Source organism: Notolabrus celidotus, chromosome 7 (genome assembly GCF_009762535.1).
Source record: "Notolabrus celidotus isolate fNotCel1 chromosome 7, fNotCel1.pri, whole genome shotgun sequence".
In the NCBI taxonomy this organism is placed as follows: domain Eukaryota; kingdom Metazoa; phylum Chordata; class Actinopteri; order Labriformes; family Labridae; genus Notolabrus; species Notolabrus celidotus.
Window position 1 is genome coordinate 16,598,780 of NC_048278.1, and position 22,630 is coordinate 16,621,409.

Below are 22,630 nucleotides of genomic sequence, written 5' to 3' on the forward strand. Positions count from 1 at the left end.
ACAGAACACACAAACCAAATGAATGAAGGGGGGAGCAGGCTACAGACTTCAAACAACAGCTTTATGGTAAACGATTGGCAGAGTTGGAAATTCTCACATTGTGCAATCTCAGACTGAGGCCCGCCTTCTCTCCACCCCTCCTCATTAACCAAGACATTTTTTCTTTTTTTATATGGAGCAATGGGCGCTATGTGCTTTTAATCATGAGGAGTTCTGTCTTTATTGTGAAACATGACAGTAATATAGGACTAATCCCTTAGATTTTGTTCCTCAATGCTGTGTAAAGACCACCTCAATTTCTTCTTTTGCCGTCCCTGTATCTTCTGGAGACATCTGTAGTAGCCACTTAACCTCTAAGTGGACACACACTTAAACCAGAGACTCTCACTCACAGCCTCCACAGTGACTCAGCCCTTCACCCAACAGGTGGGACATCCAGCCAGGGAGTCAGACGATTTGTCATCCAGCAGGACAGCGGGTCAGGTTCAGTCAGCCTTTGAGTCGAAGCAGAGGGAAAAATGTAAAAGAGGGGAAGGCTTCTTAGTGTTTCGCACCTGTAGACCATGTGCTGCTGTGCACCTTGATTTACTGGCAGGCTTTAGACTCAGAACTGTGGTTACCAGGCAGGCGCTCTTAAATATATAAACTGAACTCTCTGAAGCTCCAACCAGAAATGCTCTTTGCCCTCCTGAGCCTCAAACTCCTCTGACATGCTACTAAATTTACAGGCCTGAAGACGTGCCGCACTGGCCTCCACGCTGTTTATTGAGCTTCCTGAAACCGTGCTTGGTTGCTTGTCTTTGTGTGTGTGTGTGTGTGTGTGTGTATGTGTGTGTATGTGTGTGTGTGTGTGTGTGTGTGTGTGTGTGTGTGTGTGTGTGTGTGTGTGTGTGTGTGTGTGTGTGTGTGTGTGTCTGCACTTTTCCTCCCACTCAGCTAGACACAACTAAGCAATGAAAGCGTTGACGGATCGGTCTGATAAAGGTACTAATAGATACACACACTTTAAAGGAGGCTTCTCTTTGTCTGATAAGAGGGGTTAACAACAGCAAAAGCATTCACACAACGTAGAGATAAGAGTGGTAACAGAAGCTGAATCACAGGAAGAGGGCAATGCAGATAACAGGGAGGAGAAGTTTGTGTGTTAGTGTGTGAGGAGAGAGGCAGGGGTGTGTGCAGACTATTTTAAGGGGGTGTCCCAACCCCAAGGTTGGCATAAAAATGTGCTAAACAAACATGTCAAATTAACATTTATCATCTTCAAATATTAACAGAAAAATATCATGTAGTTGTTGCATTCTAGTGTATCAGTATTTTTACCTTAGTTATAACACAATCAAGTGGTAACCTAAAAATCATACTTGCTTAATTGTAAGAGGACTCAAAAAGATGTGATATCAGCAAAAGTCACAGTGACATTTTCATTTATAGATCATGTTTAATCTATAAATGGCAATAAAAGCCAGTCAGAATCTCGGATTATAGAGTGGCACCACGGGTGGTTAATCAGCGAGGGGCCATGCCACCACATGCCACCCCCTAGACATGCCCCTGGAAGGGTGTGTTTGCTGAAACCTCAAACTGTAGACTTGAATAGAGTTGTCTCAGCTCCTCACTCACCAAAGTAAAGATACAGAACATATTACACAATTGACATTAAACCCAAAAATCAATCAAACAACGTGTTCCTTCATTGCTCAATGTATTGAATTGATACACAGTAGAAACCTGCATTGTGATCATATTTCTATCATTTATTCATCAAAATTTGCTTTGACATTAAAACACATTAAACACTCATTTGGATGCAATGAGCCGAAATGAACAGACTCCTTTGAGGCTGTAATTTTTCACTCTGTGCTGAACAGTCAGTGTGGTTAAAAACAAAACAGGCCAAACCACTAAATACCCCTCAAACCTCAAAGCACATAATTCAGCTTCGCCTTTGAAGGATTTCAGACTGACAAGTGACACAAGACAGAAAATAATCTTTTAGGCGGGGCAGCCAATGAGACTGAAAGTCGGCATCATTGCTTGGAAATAAACAGAAAATATAACAGTCATAGGGTGAGGAATAAAGTGATGAGAGTTTGCTGAAAAACAGCGTTTCTGGCTTTGGAGTGAAGAAGTGGAAACTGATGATAAATTACGAAGGCTGTCTGGTCTGGATTAGATTGTCAGGATTTACAGTACTGTCTGTTCGTAAGACAATTAATTCAACCACCTCTCTTCAAAACTATTTACATCCAAAAATAGATGAAAAGAAACAACTCTCAGACAATGTTAATCAGCAGTGATTTCAAACCTGTCAAGGGTTTGGCTGTAAAACAAATTAAGGGCTTGGATTGGGGGGAGAGCAACTGGAAAATGATTACATTCCTGAGGCACATGTGTTTGATAGACCCCCCACTTTGGGAGGAAGTGTGACAGACGTTTTGGGCTTGTCTTCAAAGCCCAGCAAAAATCAGGAACAGGCAATTAGGATTATCCTCCATTATTTTATCATTTGATAAACATGAGCAACCCTTTCTCTTTAGCTCACACACCAAGGCCAAATACCCAGACTCTCATGCACAGAACACACACAGTTGTCATTGTGAAATGGTATTATAGCATCTTTTGGTGATGGTGGATATGAATGTTTAATATAAAATACCCAACTAGCAAACAGTAGAAAGTGTCAAGAAATGTTTCTAGACTTAAGAGGATGTGTTGCTGTTAAGTCTGGATGTGAACATGTCCTGTCTCTCTGTGCACGCCTCCACTTGTTTCTCACCACTGGTTCACTGACCACATTCACACAGTTGCCATTTTCTCTGATGTTCTGCTCAGGGTGGGAAGCTTAAATGCAGTTTAAATATTGTAATGCTGTGTTCTAATCTGTTCAATTTCCTGATTGATTTACAACCAAAATTGTAAGACACTAAATTGTGTAAATCCAGAGGGACATGGAGCCATATGTCAAGTTAACACAACAGCTAGCTTTAGCATCCAACAGCTTCCTAGCTTGTTTCGTTTTGAGCAAAAATATGATACTGTTTGAATAATTTTTTCGGAAACTTAAAAATTATAACTGTTATCTGACATAATGAACTTGCACTTAATGCACTTTGACTGTTTTATACCTTGCCGCAGGAAAGGCTTGAATTTTAAGCTAATAGCTATGTGAGCTAGTAATGGTTGAATGCTAACATTACAGTTGGGCAGTTTGTACCTTACAGTAGGAAAGGCTTTAACTCATAGCTAATGTTAGTGTTGGCTGTTGACTGTAGTGGCTAAAGGTGTATCAATAATGTTGTTTTAACATTAAATATATGGCTGCCAGGTTTCCACTGTATTTTCAGTTCATGATCAATCGAAAAGTAGTGAAAATAAACAAATTTGTTAGATTTCCTACCTTGATATGGCTTGAATTCTGGGACTTGGAAGTTTGTTTTTTCCAGCATTAAAGCTTCTCTCCCTGAGTGTGACGTTACTAAGGAACGTAGCTGCTGTGTGAATATGTTGAATTGTTGCCACCACCGCTATCTTTGCTGCTGTGTACCCACCTGCACTCTCCTGTAGATAGTAGATGTTTGTATCTCCTCACATGTGTGTCTCTGTGTGTGACCACTCACTGTGCCTCTCTTTCTTCCTCTTTTTCCTCACAGCATGTGATTGCCATCCCGTGGGTGCTGCTGGCAAAACCTGTAACCAAACCACAGGACAATGTCCCTGTAAAGACGGCGTGACTGGTATCACGTGCAACCGCTGCGCTAAAGGCTACCAGCAGAGCCGCTCGCCCATTGCCCCCTGCATAAGTACGTGGATTCAGTCCTCACCACAATGGGACGGACATACCAGATACTATAATATTTCAGACACATGTATATCGCACACATTTAACACAGAAACAGCCTTTCATCTTTTTCTTCAGACAAGCGCTTTGTGTCTGACTGTCGGTAAATCACCCAGCTTAAATAAACACACCATTAAAGTGAACCTCAAGGTTATGGAAGTGTAGCCTTCTCAGGTAGTTGGACTCCATTGATCTGAGTATAGACCCAAAGCTGTTAACACTAGCATTTCTTAACCCCAAAGTATCCTGGATAAAAGTCTAAAAATCAATCTTCTTCTCAGCATCCTATGACCATGTATAAGCCGAACATGATCTTGTAAACATGATCTTGTCTATTGCAGTCACCAGAGGGATGACTGAGGGCTTAAAGCTCCTCAGCAGATGTCAGTATTTTATATTTATTGGCATTTTTTTCTCACTCTTTAACACAATTTTATCAGTTCTGTTGCCGTCGTAATTAGATACTAGGAATTATATGCTTATAAGGAATAAACCTCCACATGGACATGTTGGGCTGAGATCCAATACAGGAATACATTAAATCAACTAATCAGATATCGTTTATACGTGGGAATGTGAGTGAAAGCTAAGGTGTCAAAGCACTGATCCCTGTGAGATGGAAATCAAATCTCTCCCTGATGATAACTATGTAATCAACTTAAATCTTTAACAGCCGTCTTTTAGATTTAGCGGTAGCGCTTGCCAGCTTTCATTTTGCTTTATCTTTGATTTGTGTATACCTCCAAGGTCTGTCAGAAATAAATCTACACTTGAGCATAATGAGAAACAGGCTCATTATTTAAACTGGCACGCGTGGCGACTGAATACTGATGGAAGATTCTGATCAACAACAACATCAGCAGAGCGACCTCTGGGCTTAAGGCGCCATTGTTTTGGCAGTAATTGTTTTTCTTGTCATGATATGGACCAATTTGTCATGGGAGAAGGCCTCATTATGTCTACAAGGCGTGCACTTCATTCCATTGCACAATAAATGATGTATACATTCAGAAGGGAGCAGGTTCGCTCTGTCCCAACTAAGAAAGTCTGATTGTACTCGATCAAAAGACTTGATTCTTTCTGTCCATCCTTACTGTGTTCAACTCTGCACAGCTGAAACCACCACTGTTGTGCACCTCTTTCCTCGACCTCTTTCTTTGCATGTCTTTGATACACCCCTGCAGTTTTACTTTATGTCCTTGTATTTTGTTCCCTTTTTCGATGAGCCCCCTCTCTCCTGCCCACAGTAACACAAAAAGCCATTTTGTGAGTTTGATATCTTCTGTTGCCATCCTGCTCCTTTGGAGATAAGGCAGCAGTTCTTCACGCATGATTTCTCTGAGTGTCAACTTCCTACCCACAGAGTATGAAGGAGGGCCGAGAGAATCAAGTCTTTGGACGATCACACAGCTCGTTTAGTTTTTTCCACAGCAGAATGATACAAGGGAGGAGGATAAGAGACAGAAAATCTTCTCAGTAATGGAGAATTCGTTAAAGGATGTCAAGCATTGTTATAAAAAAAATTTAAATTACATAGGGCAACATTTTTTAACAGGAATCACACAGTGAGTGTAGAAATGTAAGAGCTTGCAGAAAATGATAGATCCCTTTTCAAGTTATTTAAAGTATTTTCAGAAAAATTTGAACTTTAGTTAGATTGACAATGGAAGACAGACATGAAACAAATTAATAGTAGAGATTTCACTTTTACTTGTGTAACCAAGAGGCCATTGTTAGCACATCCCACACGATTGGCTGTACAATAAGGAAAAGAAGAAAGTCTGCTGTTATTGCAAAGTAAAAATGAAAGCAAGAAAAACTTGGACAAATAGACTTTAGATGGATCGGAGAAGATTGGAAAGGACAAAAAGTCACAAGAAAAGTATGTTTGTAGCACTTAAAGCCCTTATTAGAGAAGAGGATGCGTAAAACTGACATAAATTAAAACACATACACAACAGAAGCAACTAGAGTATCCCATTTGAGCAGCTAAATTCAACTTTTCATTCACCCTAGAGTTTGTCTGTTGAAAAATCAAACAGTTGTGGGTTACTCATGTCTTCAGCACTCAAGATTTTATTTCTTTGGACTGTTTTGACCTTTTACTTTCTCATCATGTTATATAGATGCATGTTATAATGAAACTGATCTTTCCTTGTGTCTATGTTCTGTTTTCTCTGCAAGTAGAGATTCCTGTTGCACCTCCTACAACCCCGTCAAGCAGTACAGAGGAGCCAACAGGTGAGTACAGATAAGAGTCAAACATTAACTTCATTTTTGTGTCTTATTGTCGTCGCCATGCTGCTGCAAACTAAGGGGAATTTTTTTTTCCCCGCCTTACCGTGAAATTTTTCCACCAGTGTAAAAACAGACCGCTGGATAAATTGGATCCCTCATGCCTTCCTCCTTCTTATTAGTGGTTCATGAATATTAAACACATTAGCAGCAGCCCTGGGATGTGCCTCCTTTAATCTCTCACACTTTCACAATTAATCAGTCTAACTGCGGCACAGTGGGGTGTTGGTCTGGCTTACAGCATGGGGGCTCGACAGTTTGTTTGATTTCATCTCACCAAACTCCTTCAGTCTCATTCTGAGGCAGTGATGTGGAGGAATCTGGAAGTTGTACCTCATCCTGGGATACTACTGTACTCTTATTCACTAATTCAGCAAATGAGTCATGTTTGAAATGATACTATTACACTGCCCTATCATTGAGGATGGGATACAGCATTGAAATATTGGAAATTAATATTAAAGCAGTGTTAGATTGGAGTGCCTCATTGGCTAAACTACAGGCTTATTCAAAGCAAGACATTGAAGATGTTTAGTTGCTATTTCCAGTTTAATATTTTGAGATCTTTTCAACAACATTTTTAAAATTGGTCAAACTCAGAGGAAAGAGAGATACATAATTGTTTATTTTATTTTCTTTCTATTTGAAAAGAAAAGGGCAATATCTATTTACTCACATATCCGCCTGTATGTAACATACTCACGTTCATATACAGTCATACTAAGAATGCGACAAATGTGACATAAACAGACATTAATTTATGAACTACATCAAAATAACTTCCACATTTTGTTTTTTGACCTCATGGTGGAAAAAATTGAGTCATCTGGCACCGCATGTTTGTTCCGTCTCACCCATGAAGTTGCAGGAGGCCCATGGTATACATATTCTGAGTATTTGAGTGTGAGTAAGAGGCTCCTGCAGCTGTTGTTGGGCCCTCTGAGCTCCCTTACATTCCCCGGACAGCTTCGATTGACAGCACAGTCAGGGATACTCACCCACCCCCAACCATCCTCCACCTCTATTCTTTTCTCTTTCGGTCTCTGTGCGCTCTCCTCCACTTCCTTCGTCTCCCTCTGTTTCACGCTTTGTCTTCACATAGCACTGTGGGTGGTGTCAAGCTGGAATATCTGGGGTTTCTCTGGGCCCCCTTGTCATGAATCTGTCCAGTTTTGGGGTAGGGGAGATTTTCCTCACCTCATTCAAGGATTACTGGATAAGTGAGGAGAAAGGCCTGTATTGCTTTATCAACCTCACATAATGGTTAGCTTATTTGTTGATTTCTGCTTCTTGTAATGAAACATTGAAAAAGAGGAAACATTTTTTTGACACCTGTGTTTTTGAAAGCTATACCTTAACCTTAATTCACTGTTTATACAATTTGTTAGCATATAGCAACATAACATGCTGCTCTCAGGCTCAATAACACTATTCATCAGACCATGTCATTGAATTAATGGAAGCACAACCTGAAGGAGCCTCTGTAACAACTCTGATTATGGAGTCCTTCAAATAATCTAATCACAAGAGAGCTCTGGGGATTCCCTCAGATGTACCATTATGGGACAAGAGAGGTGAAATCAAGCAGATTGCACGGTTTAATAACTCAAAGGAGGTCCAGTGTCTGCCATGTGGGAATCACAAGTAGCCTAAAGGGTCACCTTAGAACACAAGGGCTCAAAACCCAAAGGATGCATACATTACCTTCACATTCACTGAAGGTTGAAAGGAAAATGCACCTCCTCCTCCTCCTCTTCAGCCCGGTATCGTTCAGCAGCGATGATATCATCTTATTTGTGATCGCAAACAGATGTGAGGGTTTGATCAGAGGATCAGACTGGATTTTCAAACCCTCAAACAGTACCTGTTTTGTACATTTTTTACAAGTCTATTACTGTTACACTAGCGGTAGCACTACAGTTAAAAAGCAGCAATGGTGGGTTTTGAAACATACTCAAGGCTAAGTTGAAGAACAAACATTGGACAGACAAAAAGAAAAAATGAATTGTAAATCAGAAGGCTACACTGCAAAAATCTGGGTTTACTCTTGCTAGTTAATTCTATTTTCAAATTTCTAAATAAATTATTCTAATTTTGCTAATATTCTAATTGTACACTGCAAAAACTACAATCGTATTGTCTAATTTGTCTAGTTTCCTGTCAAAATAAACTAAATACAAGCCACACTGACCTGACAAGTCCAGATACATATGTCTTATTTTAAAATGAGCCAAAAAGAAGGACTTAATTGATTATGATGAGTAAAAACATTTACAATGAATGCAGCAAGTGACCTTTTGTTGATTAGTTTCTTAAAACAAAATGTAAAGCTCATTTTTAGAAAATGACCAGCAGCCATTTCTACTAATTGCAACCTTAAGTCCCTATTTTGGCTTGTTGTATCTTGACATAAGATTCACTTCTGGACTTGTCATATATCACATATCATCGACTCTTATACTGAGATATCTGACTAGATATCTGACTAGAATTTAGACAAATTGACTTGGTAAGATTTCAGGTTTACAGTGTGAACGAAAATAATGAATAAAAGCAAAGAGAGAAATGAACAGAAGAAGAGATGGGTTGAATTTATATGGAAATTTGGAAATGGAAATAGCTTATAAGAATATACCCTTATGTGTTCATTTGTGTGGGGGTGCTAGGCAGACAGCTGTGAGGCAGGTGCCTTGTTGCGCCTCACTTGAACGATGAGGGGGGACATATTTTTAGGAAGGGGGGAATGGAAGGCTTGAGGGGGGGAAAATGGAGTGGATATTAATTTGTCTCCTGCAGCAGAGGCTCTCCCCCTCTCGACCACACGGAGGGCTGGAATGCATGGAGAATACCTCTGATGGTGTGGCCCAGACAAAACACACATTGTGCTGGTAGGTCACGGATGGTGTGAGTCGCCACTCCCACGGGTCGTGACAGAGACGTCTGCGCTGCAAATGAAAATATGGAGGAGATTAACCGCTGATGACCCGCAATGGTCGCCCCGGTCTGTAAGGATACACAGGATGTGAAAGTAACTGATGATGATGAGGACAAGGAGAATTGCAGGGGTGGTGATGAGGCTCATAAGGGTAACAAGATTCAGTCCTGCTTTTGTGTGTGTGTGTGTGTGTGTGTGTGTGTGTGTGTGTGTGTGTGTGTGTGTGTGTGTGTGTGTGTGTGTGTGTGTGTGTGAGTGTGCGTGCGTGTGTGTGCGCTCGTGTGTGTGTGTGTGTGTGTGTGTGTGTGTGGGGCTGGAAGTGATCAGAATCTGTGTTGGACCCCTCCTTGGATTTTTTGGACATGAGTCTTGCTTCACACACCCTGTTTTCGACTCAATCGCACCGTACAGTCATGTCAACGTGGGATCTTGTTACGCCACTTAATTGTAAAAGAGTGAGAGAAGAAATACAGTAATTTCAAAAGACAGTTTTCAAAATACTGGGCCAAATGTAAAAGAACATTGTATCAAATTCTTACTATTGGGATAAAACGGTTGCTTACATTTTACATTTTGGATCTCCAATTTACTCTGAGGAACTAAAATCTTGGCTGGGATCTTCTCTGTGTCTATAATTTGAGTGAAATTAAACTGGCGTCTCCCCTGACTCATCTGAAACTCATTAATTACAGTGAAAGAGGTCAACCCGAACCATCAGAAGTGGTCACAAACCACCCAAAAGTAAAATCTCAAATCAGGTCAAGAACTCAAACAGCCTCTTCACCAGCTGCTGTCTGACCAAAAACAGACCATCTTCTTCATCTTCTGACAATACGATAAGAAAAGAGACAAGGTTTCTTTCTCTCTGTGTCTTTTTCTGGACACGATCCAAACCCACTGCCCTGATCAGCCCAGCGCAGAGCAGGGCACCACACTGGGCTCCATAATCTAATTACATGCTTTATTTGCCTCAATTTGTTTCTCAATCAGTCTGCTTCAGGGAGAAAGCCCTCCTCCTGAGCCGTCATTTACACCTCCTTGTCATCGGCGCGCTAGCAACTCTGATAAGCCCTGCACTGTCTCTGAGGCCTTGTTCACAGTGATTTACTTGTATTGAGAATTTGTCTAGATTCACTTGATATAGATATCTGTCTACATCTGACTTGACTTGATAATGTTTGATAAGTTTCCTCCTCAGCCAACTCACCCAAGAAGGGCCCAAACACTTAAAACCTTGGGGCCAACCTTGGGGTTGACCACAGATAGTTTAATGAAGGGCCCTTGATGAGGGTTCATACAACCTAAATGTAACCCATTGAGACAGTATTCATGGTTACTGTTTAAATGGTACGCCCATTTGTAGTTGTATATTATATTCTTCTTGGCTGGACCACCAACTCACTTAAAAGCCAACTTTAAGCCCATGCCCATTTGTAGCCCACCTTACATAGGTAAGCCAATGAGAGCCCCCTTTTAATGGGCTGGCTGCATTGAGGTCAAAGTGTATATGAGCTCACACACTTTCATAAGCAACCCTGAATGATCTATTGCCTAAGTGTCCTCAATAAGATATACTGCATGATCCTTGAACTTTTTATATAAATTTTGTATCAAGGTGAAATTAAAATGCAGGAATCTGTGTGACCTTGAGCTGCCAAGTTGAATAGTTAAACAGTTATGATTGATTGATTAGTGTGTAGCTTGTCTGACTTCCATTCAAGACAGCAGTGTCCTCTCAAAGACTTGCTGTTATTCTCCATCTGGTGACAGTATCCATGACGTCGGTTAACCTCAACCATAATTATCTTGTCATTCACAAATTTAAATTGATTTAGGGCAAAAGGGTTCATTTTTCAGACTTCTGATCAGATTGACCTAGATGATCCAGTTGTCAGTGTTGAATTGTCATTTTTGATGATTTAGAAATGATCAAACGTGTAATGTCTTACTAAATATGCAAAAATATCCCCTCGCTGAATAAATAAGTTAAGGCATCAACACAGAGCTATAAAGTTAATGGAAGCAAAAAAACTTCAAACTTTAAACAGCTGATTCAACCGACATCAAGTAACTGGCCGTGTGTGTGGCTTTGCAACCGACATGAAATGAGGAAAAAAATCAACAATGAAAAAAAGAGAAATGCATGGAAGCAGGGAACCCGTGGTGCACTTATTACGGATAAGTGACAGAATGAACAAATAGACTCCCATTTGGGAAACAATTGTGGGATTGGAATGTCTGACATTTTAGCCCTATACCATCTAATTTTGTCTCATATTGTAAACATGGTAAAAAAAAATTAAAAAAGATGGTTGATGAGCACTTATCATTCATTTTTTTTGTCAACAATTATGACACTGACTTGTGAACAGTCTCTATGTCTGGCCTGCAACGAGAATTGATGGATACAATATGTCCCTTTCTTCTTGTTTATCTTTTGACTCTAACTCTAGTCTTCCAGGCGTGAGTCCTGTGTTGTTTTGCTTATCCATTGCCCCTTACTGCCGCCTTACCGGATGTTATTAGTCTCCTGACTTTATCACCAACAGCACTTTTTAAGCAACAGCACTATTGCTGAGGATGGGTTGACTAAGGTTGACCCCCCCTACCCCCATCGCATCACTGAACTGGTTTCTAAATAGGTCAGGAAACTGGCACAGTCATCCTTTTACTATGTCAGCTTTTTTAGGTTGCAGCTCACGTTATCCCAAATGATGTTGAGGAATTTTGGTCTTTTTGGCATGTCTTACAATATAATACTGTACAATGTATCAGACACTACTTTGGCTACTTTAGCCTACTTTGGCTTCTTTCTAAGCAAGGCTTTGGCTCAAATGCATGAAACTGTGCAATCCTGTATTCTGCCTTGAAGCATCTTTAGTTCGAAGCATCCCAAATGAAAACGATTAGCTGTAAGAGCTGTACAGCACTTTGATAGAAGGGGCAAAGGTCCACCTCTCAGTTACGCACTCCTCAGTGCTCTGAAAGGCAGGAAACAAAGCGCTGTAGTAACTACATCTACTCAGAACACCCAAAGCACATTTTAGCTCAGTGCTAGAGGACTGCTCCCACTTCCCCTGCCTGTAACACGCGCACAAAGGGAACATTTGTCCTCACGGTAGGGGACTGCCTGGGCCTAAATGGGGATCTCGGGGTGCTCTCAGCGGGGCCCGGAGCTGTGTCTCAGGGGTACACTAATGGGGAACGAAAGGCTATCAAAGGGAAGTATCATGATGGCATCAAGGGGGGTTATGAGAAAACAAAGCTTCCTTTCCTCAGCTCCCCCTTCCATCATTTACATGGTAATCAGGCACAGCTCATATAGACTCCTCTGTTTCTTTACTTTGTCTATTTATGTTACTCACTCTATTTACTACCACCAGCTCCAGCTTTGTGGCCTTGCATCTTTGTTTTTTTGCTGATTTTACTTAAAATCCTGATCCTCCTCTTCTTCTTCTTCCTCCCACCCCCCTGATAAACTTCACTCCCATCTTCTTTTTTGTGTCAACCTCTCCACCCCTTCACTCTCTACCAGTATCCATTCTCCCGCCTCCTTTCCCTGCATTTTTTCTTGTCCTGGTGTTCCCCAGGCAACCTCATTCACACAGAGTATAAAAGAGAGTAAAGGCATGGAGCAAAGATCTGCGAACAACAATGAAGTTTGTTCATATTCAGGCTGCCTGAAAGCTCCAATCCTTCTTCCACCAGCCCATCACTCTCCTCCACTACAACTCGCTGTCCGTCCATCCATCTCTCGCTCCCTTTTTTCCTCCTTCCTTTCTTTTACTTCACTCATTACAACTTGCACCCCTGAAGTGTAAACCATATAAGGACTCTGGAACCAATTTATGCCAGTTGCGCAGAATGCTATAGGTGCAGAAAAAAGAAGATTTTTTTTTTTTCTTTTTCATGATATGACCTCACGTCACGTCTTTCTTTAAGTGTCTGGCAGCATGACAGCATAGCATGGGGCAATCATTGTAGCTATGAACTCTGTGGATTGCAGGGGCCTTGCAAAGTGGAGGGAGGGATATATGGTTGCCTCCTTCACCTCCTGGTAATCTATCATAAAAAGTGGAGGCATATGCATTTCTTCATGGATCTATTTGGACACATTGCAGGGTTAGTTTGAATCTGCAAAGCATGTGTTTTCAGCGCGTAACAGAATTTTTTTGCCCCTTTAAACACATCAACAAATGGTGATGAAACACAGTAGGCTATAGAGGAGAAGTATTTTTGTACCAGCATGTCTTCAATTTACCATATTCCCATGGTGGCCATTTCTATTGTGGGTAGCTCAGACGTCATCCTGCTGTGTTCCAGGCCGTGGGCTTTATTGGTAATCATAAAAACGGTCATTTTTTCACTGACTGTCAGTTGATCAAGGAATTGCCAAAGAGCCATCTTTCACATTAAGAAAAGGGAATAAACTAACCAAGCTAACCTAGCTACAGTCAGAGCTGCCCTCAGACAGTAACTCATGTTAGCATTCTACTACTACCTACCTAATATTAATGTTTTCTAGAAAGTTGCTAAATGCTAATATTACTTGTGAAATGTGTAGTATGACACAAAAATAAAGGCCTAAACTCCTGGATGCTGGTATGCTTAGCAAGAAGGTGGTTAAATGCTAACAGTAGCTGTTTTCTGATACTAGCTTAATAGCTAACATTAGTTGCTGTCTAAAACCAGCGACTTATGTGTTAGCAAACATTTTTCTTCCTTTGAAATACGGCCTAGTGCCCCTTCAGGATATCACTACCAGTTGTCTTTTCAGCTGTCCATGAGTAAGGAACATGTGAATGATAACAAATGTTAGATATACTTAATTTATAGCACAGCATTAAACTAGCATTTGAGCTTCCCCCTGAGGATGATGTAAAATAGTACCCATGTGAATATGGCCAATAGACAGCTGTCTCTGAATTTATTTCTTACCAGGTAAGATTCCCACAGTTTAAAGTTTAGCTTGAATGAACAAACATATATGGGTTTGTATGCGTGAATTTCCTACAGCAGAGAGCTGTGAGGCAATTTGGGTGACCCCTCTGCCTGCGTGAGGTATTTATTTGTTCATGGCCCTCCCTCCACAAAAAGGGTCCTCTGCCTAACGCTTCATGGATGGCTAATTTTCCCTTCCTGACCTCCCTTTGTGTGGCATTGACCCCCTTCACACTCCCGCCTTCTACTCCCTCGAAAAGCTGCCAGCCCTCCACGCTTTTTCCCCCCTCATCCACACTGCAATAAATGCAAACTCTCAACATGGTCCTCGCCAGGCCTCGAAGTGATCCCAGGGTTATTTTTTTCTGGAGGTTGGGGGGCTGAGGTGACAAGGGAGGTGAGATTTGGAGGAAGGGTAGAAGGGTAGGAGGGTTTGAAGTGGGTGGAGGGTGGTCTGCAGAGGCCTGACTCATTCCCACAGTCTGACAGGGAGTGAGTGGGTAGATGGCAGAGGTGATTTGTGGTTCTGCTGAACTGCTGCTGGTACCATCAGCTTCTTTTGGAGGTCCTCATCATCACATAGGAGGTTGTAAGAGTTTAAAGGGCCACTACCACAAACAAAACAAGCACTTTTAATAAAACTAACAGTGGACCAGTCAGACAGCACAATGAAACCAGACAGATGTGCGTGTCAACCAGTCAGCCATAAAATGTGTAACCATATTGTTCTTGGAAATTGTTTGAGTGAGCATTGTTTTGTCTTTGTCAGCTATCAGTCCCTGTTCTGAGAGAAAGAAAAAATAAACCCTTTAATAGAAGTACAGAGGAGAAATCCTGTGAAGTCACATAAAAAAGCATAAAATCATTATAGAACAGGTTAAGCATGAAAATAGTTTTATGTACTAATCAGAAAAGGATATATATATCTTTTAAGTACAAGTGAAAAAAAGTTTGCTAAATATACTGCATTGCAATTTCACAAGCTTTCACGTGTCCCAAATCTTTTTTTTCCACTGTATCAAAAATACCCATAATTTCACTCATAATTTGCATTATAGCTAATCTCAACTCAATTTTATTTACAGCCACTTTCAATACAAACATTCAATTCAATACATTCAAAATTTGGACTTCATGGGTTTGAGCAAAAATTTACAAAAGTCAGTTTTGGCTAACAAACTTTCAGGGGGAAAAGTACAACTACTACTACTACTATGACTACTACTACTGCTAATAAAATTAGACTTATAATAGAAATAATAATACTAATAAATTTAAAAATAACAATAATAATAATACAATTGATACAGTAAATAATAAAAAAGGTATAGAATTTTGAAGATTTTCTAATTTTGACGAGAATACAAATCAAGGTGTTAAAAAACTAAAATATTAAGAAGCAAGAAAGAAACTTCAGCTATAATATCATCTTCATATATAAATATTTTAGGGAGATTGTAGCAGGTGGACACGTTTTTTTTCATGACAGAGGACAAAGGAGATAATTCTTTTAGTGTGTTTATAAATTTACAGTAATTTTTAAAATCTATAAGTTAAGCAATTTAACATTATTGTCAAATTATTTACAAAGCCAAAAGTCTGAAGTGATCTAATTTATTTTCAGTTTTCAATTACAGTTGTGGGAACAAGTTTACAGATTTTTACTTACACTTCTTTAAGATAAGCCATGCATGCTATGGCTTTGCAACATCCATCTGGCATGTGGAACTAAAAAGTTTTTTTCTTTCATGTTAGGAAATTGTTAGGTATTAAAGAGATTTTTGCCTACAAACAATGGAACCAATTTAACCTTTGTCTTGTTTCACAAATGTAATTCATCCTTTTTTCTCTTCTAACCTCTTTCCTGTATTTTGTCTCTTCTCATTTTTCCAGACTGTGACTCTTACTGCAAGGCATCTAAAGGCAAATTGAAGATCAACATGAAGAAGTACTGCAAGAAAGATTATGGTGAGTCAATGGACAACACACAATCCCTTTTTTATGACTTGGACTAATATTTGTTTCTACAGAAGAGCTTAAAAACATGTGGTCTGATGGGAGAAACACACCGTTTCCTTTTCTCTGTCTTGGCTGTAGATGAAAAATAAGTTTCTTATTCTAACAGAACAAATAATGTATCAAGTTTTCAGGATCATTAAAGTCACTGTGCAACAGAACTCCCCAGAAAGCTTCCCAGCCCAGTGCAGCTTGTTGCTGGGGAGATGCCATAGTTCACAGATGAGGCTGATCTTACTGATGGCTTACTCCAGCTTTCTGTGGCCAGAGACAAAGCATCAAACGGATGACAGAAGATCTTCAAGGAGGAAGAGAGAAGCCGACAAACAGAAAGAGAGAAAGGGCAGGATAAAGAATTAGGCAGAGGTGTGTCGGGGGAAGGGTCTTTGAGTTTGCATTTAAGGCCCGGACGGATAAAGCACAGACAGTGTGACGGACAGTGGGTGCTCTCTGAGAGATCCTCATTAAGCTGGACCCTACCCCCCACCCCCACCCCACACACACACACACACACACACACACACACACACACACACACACACACACACACACACAACTGCTGCATTCCTGTGAGCGTCCGTCCGCCACGCCATTCAAGGTGTGGATAAGACGTATGACCTCTCCCCTCTGTCCCTCTCTTAGTCTCCTCCCCTGATTGAAGTCAAGCTGCTGAACCGGTCAACCGATCAGCGGCATCCTGCAGCATACCTCAGCGGCTTGACAGACAGGCGTGGGCTTTGTTGTGCAGGGATTTGGAGGAGTTAGGAGGTCAGCTTATTGACACCTCCTCTTCCAGCAGGGCCTACCTCACTGCTGATGTTGTGAGAAGAGCCTCGTAATGGAAATATCTATCATTTTAAGCATGAATGTATTAGTCATCAGTCCCTCCCGAATGTTAAAATTCCAGTATTGCAAAAATGTATATATATTGGTGGATTTTTCATACAGTCTTATACATGATGAAACAGTCCAGTGTTTCTAGTTTCTATGAACAAGTCGTAGTTAATCAAAATAACAGACAAGCCATCAATAAAAAAACAACAATAATAACCAGACAAGACAATAAAAATATTGCCATAAAAACAAACAAAAACTCACCCAGGTAGCCTTAATGATCAACTAAGTGCATTTTTATATTAAGATTGCAGTACAGCAGGTAAAGAAGAGGAGCAGCTAATTGCAATTATGGGGTCAGGACAAATACCCTTTTAAAAAGGATGCTGTTTCTTCTTCTAATTGTAAACTTAATGTACTCAAGGCACAGAAAAAACATCAGGGGTCTCATACATAAACGTTGCATACGAACAAAACAGGGCCTGAAAGTGGCGTTTTCTAAGTTCACGATCTTTATATACAAAGCTAAAGGTAAAATGTTAACACCAGTAAGCGAGCACTGACCCATTGACAGGGGAAATTGGCGATTCAGAGGGTGGAACGGTGAAGAGGGGGTCGCTGACTGACATGAGTACTAAAGTTTACGGTGAAACAATGAGGGCCCTGTAAACATATAAACACTGAAGGGACACTCATGCATTTTTTCTGTATTCCTCATGGTTGTTACTGTAATCCACCGTGATACCTAAACTTCATATGTACTCTATCCACTGTGTTATAAGTGAGACCCTGATCCTTTAGCTGAACAATTAATGTAAGTTGATCTTTTCCAATACTTTCTGCACAAGTATGCCACTTTGTACAATCAACACGTCTTTTCTGCAATTACACTATTCTCCCGTCGCTATTGTCACACACATGACCAGGCTCACTCATATCACGTTAAAATGCAAATCCTGTTAGGTTGGCTTTATAATTTATAACATCCCAGTGCTACTACAGTCTCTTTTACCACTTTGTCACAATGCATGCCACAGACTTATTGTTTTTTGCTGTTATGTAGACAGCTATAATGTTAAAAAAAAGAGCTATAATAATATTATAGCTGTTTACGAAAATGGCATGGAAACAGCTTGCATCTGTCATCTCCTCTGACATGATTTGCGCTGCAGTAGTAGCAGCACACAGCAGTGAAGGCTGGCTAGCTAGCTGGTTACTAAGTTTTCTTCTTCTACTGCTGCTTCTTCATCTACCCTTTGTTTTATGGCAGGTGGCAACCAGCGTAAGATTTGAAGTCAATATTGTTAATCTTTCATTAGCAGGTTCATACTTAAGTTCAAATCCGTTGTGATAGATGACAGACAATTTTATCAGCAGAATATTTATGTAACAACGTAGCGATAACCGCAGGCAGCATAGGTTCAAGGTTGCAGAGATAAAAAGAGACATCAGGATGTTGTGGTGGAGAAACCATCATTCAACACATTACTGAGTACCCTCATGGATGTACATTTACCAAAGAGTGAAGCAAGGGGAGCCTCCCAACTGTGTACTTTGTATGTGGGTGTGTGCCAGAGGGATAGGGGATCTGCTGGTACTGATGGATGTGATAATACCATGTAAAATATGTTTCTTTTTGCCCCACAGTTTTTGCTTTTAGAGGGAGGATAATTTAATTTGGGGGGTCAGAGATCATACTTGGGACTAATGAAAAAAGTAACACTTTTTTTTCCTCGAAAAATTTGGGGTTCATTGGAGTTCAGTTATTAAGTACATTAACCTTTTTTGTTGTTGTTAAAAATGGTGTCAAACTGATTCTGTATACACACCGACGGTTTTAACCCTTTACACATTATTTTACAGCCAGGTTCAAACATATAATTTTGCTATCCGCCCAAGAATATTTTACTTGCTACCTCATCCTCTGTGTAATCCGCTTTCCTCTCGCCTTCAACAGGATGCCTTTGAACACAAGAACCATTCAGCTCCTTGTCATATCCAACAGCACATTCAAAATTCATAACAGACTAGAACAAGACTCCTGTAGAGTAAAAACCACACAAGAGCTCAGCCAAGTGGATCGAAAAGTCAAACACAATACGAATCTACAGAATAAGTAGAGCAAGCCATAGCTTTGGATTGTTGTGAAAAGATCAGCAGGGGAGCGGGGCTCCATGCTGCGTAGAAAAACGATGCTACAAGCCTCTGTGGTCGACATACAGACGCACATAAAGAATCACAGGAGGGAGCAGGGTGCAGGGAGGAGGGTGGAAGTGTCTGATCTCATAATAATCCCTGGTTATAACTACTGCATGCAATTCAGGGTACAGTGAGTGTTGACTAAACTGAAGCAGACAGAACAGAAACAGGTGGCAGGTGGCTAGTTTAAGCTAAAGGGGCCACCATGAGGTTGGACAAGGTCACTCAATGAGTCCCTGTTGACACTTCAGGGGACATCAGGCAGGGGTGAAAATTCACAAGCACCAGCATAAGTAAAGTATACCATGAATGGAAACCCAATACTGTACGTGTAGAGTTAAAATCATCTACATCAACAATGGTACAAGATGGAAGGGATAATGCACAGTATAGTGAACAGGTAGCTATGTAAATAAGAATTCTGTGAGCAAGACCCAAAGGAGAAGCAAAGAGATGTTTTTCAGCAGCAAGTGTCACTATAGGGCAGTGATCAAACATGTATGGTATCTAAAGAATATATTTCAATACTTCATCGCTCCATTTGCTCTACACTGAAAGTGAAACCTGCAAACCTCTAACACAGTGGCTCATTTCAAAAGCAGTCCTGTATGTACAAAGGAAGTATAAAGGAACTTAATACAGATCAGATTAATATAATACGTATTGATACATGCTAGGTTTGGATCAATGAGAGGAAACTCTCTGAAGGACCAAACCAGCTGATTCATCATGTTATATCACCAAGAGTCTCCCAGCTAATGTCTCTATTAGCCCTTACTACCCTCTAAATCACATTATGAATCATTGAGCTCTGTCAGTGGTAATGGACATAATGCATGTGGGGCTTTATATCGCTGCCAGATCATATTCAAGCCTTTCTCATGGAGAATAAAACAGAGTCCATACCACAGGAGAATAATGATAAATATTTTTTAACAAACTTTTTTAAGTAATGCAATCACTTATCACTCTTTTTACTGTATTCATTACTTTGTTTTTTACAGTCATTAGCTCTGTCAGTTTAATCTGCTGCTGACAGTAACTTAAAAGAAAGATGACCATAGAGCCAGTATATGCACCTACACCATAATGAATCCTTTCAGAGGTATTCCTGTTTTGTTTATTTCCACCTTGTTTGTATGCCATGAACAGGGTTTTGGTTCCAGCACAGATCTTGGTGCTTGAGCATGATATCTCTGCAATCAAGTTTTTATCAAATGTTAATTGAATATGAGTCAGACACCACAGCTGTAGGCAACTTCATCTGACACCTTGTTAAAAAAGGTCAAAGGTCCAAGTTAAAAAAAGATATTAAGTTAATCAACTTGAACTATTTATATTATTGAATTTAAATATGGATGTGTTGACAAAATTATCAAATGTTGTCACACTCTGTAGTTCGCACATCATAGTTGTCTTACAATTTTTTTTTTTTTTTTTTATTAAAGGCTTGAAATGCTGGTCATGTGTTGTATCTAAGCTCCAGTGCAGATTCCCACCTTAGCTCTGGTTAGGGCCTTCTGTCATGGGCCTAATGCTATGATGCTTTACGACCCAGATGTAAACAATCACAGATAACAGATAGTATATGGAAGCACTGTGCAGTTTTTGCAGGATGTGCAGTAACCAGCACAGCATGTGAAAGTTAACCATTAGGGAGAACCAAAGGCTGGTGGTGCCAGCTCTGCTAAAGTTAGCCACAATTTAACATAGTTTACCCACAGATTATGTGATCCCTTATTTAGCTGTAATAATCAAAATGTGCTAAAGTCAATCTGTATTCTGAGTGTTTTCTTCTGTTTAGTCAGAATTTGAATTTACATTTAAGCGACTAGAAAAGAAGTCACTTTGGGACATCCCTAAACTCAAATTTTGATAAAAAGTAATAGCTGATCTGATCTGCTGCAGGTGATGTTTTGCATTTGAAAGGGAGAGAACAACATTTAGAGATAACTGAAACCTGCGTGTTTTGTGTGTAAATCAAAGGTACATAATGTCATAGCTCTATAAAAATTTAGAGTTTCAAGGGAACCATCTTTGGAAAGTAGCACTGTGATGTAGAGCAAAGTTAGTGAGACTGGAAAGCTGGGCTTTAAAACTGCTTTTTAAAAGACTTAAAACTAGGGTTATGCTTGTGGAAAATTAGTTCTTACACTGTTTTCTGACCAAGTTTACAGACAAAAGTTTTAGACAGCTTTTTGTAATGGCCATGATATGGGGTCGTACAGTAGTGATGGATAGATACAATGACACACACAGCAAAGGCAGATTATCCTCTACTCAGTAACGGTCTCAGTGCTGTGCGCAGCTTCAGTCAAACATTGACAGAAGTAGCCTTTTGAAGACTGATAAAAAAGAACCTGACTGAAGAAATCCAGTATGCTTTCTTACCTGAACACACCTAGACAATCAATGTGTTACATACTCAAGCTTGGTTGGTAGTCAATTTGTCCAAATTGCCCAGTTCAGATTGGGTCTTAAAGAAGCTGTTTCACCCTCTGACGGGCATTTGGATTGAGCAAACTGACTCTCTTTTGCAACTATGCAGTGAAGCCAAAAAATTCTTAAATAAAGAACCCTTTTGGGGTACAGAGGCCAATCAGCCAATCCTTAAAATTTTTCATACTGCGTAATGATCCCTCGTGGCCTCAGTAGGGGTCAGAACTCACTTCAAGCCTCTTTCCACACTGTGCCTGTCAGATTTTAATTGCCAACTCTACACTTATGGTTTCTGAGGACGGAGTATCCTAAAGTTTGAATGATGGCCACAGCTGGAAAAAGAGACAGTGTGCTTGGCAGAAAAACAAGCCTTTCCTTCCATTGTGACAGAGATGTTTGAATGTGGTGACTACTACTTCAATGAAAAGCTGATGCAGCAAATTGGAACAAAGTATGAGCTCTCATTAAAACAATAAAAATATCTGCATATCTTCATACTGGAGAACAGCAGCTGGCTGAGCTAACATATCTTAATTACACCAGTAAATATACATTGACAGGAAGGTTTCAGTGGATATGAAATTACTAAAAGTGAAAACTTTGGGTTAGAACAGCAGAAGGAGGGCAAGCAAAGACTCTAATGAAAGGTAAATGCACAGATTTCATGCTGCAAGAAAAGCTCTGGGAATACAAATGTAGCCCACTCTCTAGGTCTTCCCACAGCTTGGCCCAGACTTGAATATGTCAGCACTTTTTCATTGAATTTTTCAAAAGCTGTTCAAAGGAATCCACCACGAGAGGACTCTTAAGGACTTTGGTTTCTAAGTGATTCCATCACTCCTAAAACCCCACTAGCAGGTTGTTCCGTTTTTTAAAAGAAGATATCTTGACAACAATTGTTAGGTTTGTAAGACAAATGAATGGGCATGCATTGATGCTAACCTTAGGATGACTCTTAATTTAAGTTCTAAAGATTAGCACTCTGTCAGTTTGCCCCAGCATGATGTGAAAGAATTGATTTAGTTTAAATATAAATAATGAAGAAACCCTGGGCAATAATTAGAACCACAGGTACTCTCATGTTTCTCTCATGTTTTTGGTTCCAGGTAGCTTCTTGATTTTAAAAAGTAATG

General features: G+C 40.1%; 1 protein-coding gene across 1 annotated transcript in view; it reads left to right on the forward strand.

The window, feature by feature from the left end:
- Nucleotides 1–22,630, forward strand: part of LOC117815328 (netrin-1-like) — a 72,037-nt gene that overhangs the window by 45,620 nt on the left and 3,787 nt on the right. Inside the window, exons 6-8 of the mRNA XM_034686980.1 lie at nucleotides 3,651–3,800; nucleotides 6,026–6,079; nucleotides 15,903–15,977. Of these exons, the coding sequence (XP_034542871.1) occupies nucleotides 3,651–3,800; nucleotides 6,026–6,079; nucleotides 15,903–15,977 (279 nt within the window). The remainder of the gene's footprint in view (nucleotides 1–3,650; nucleotides 3,801–6,025; nucleotides 6,080–15,902; nucleotides 15,978–22,630) is intronic.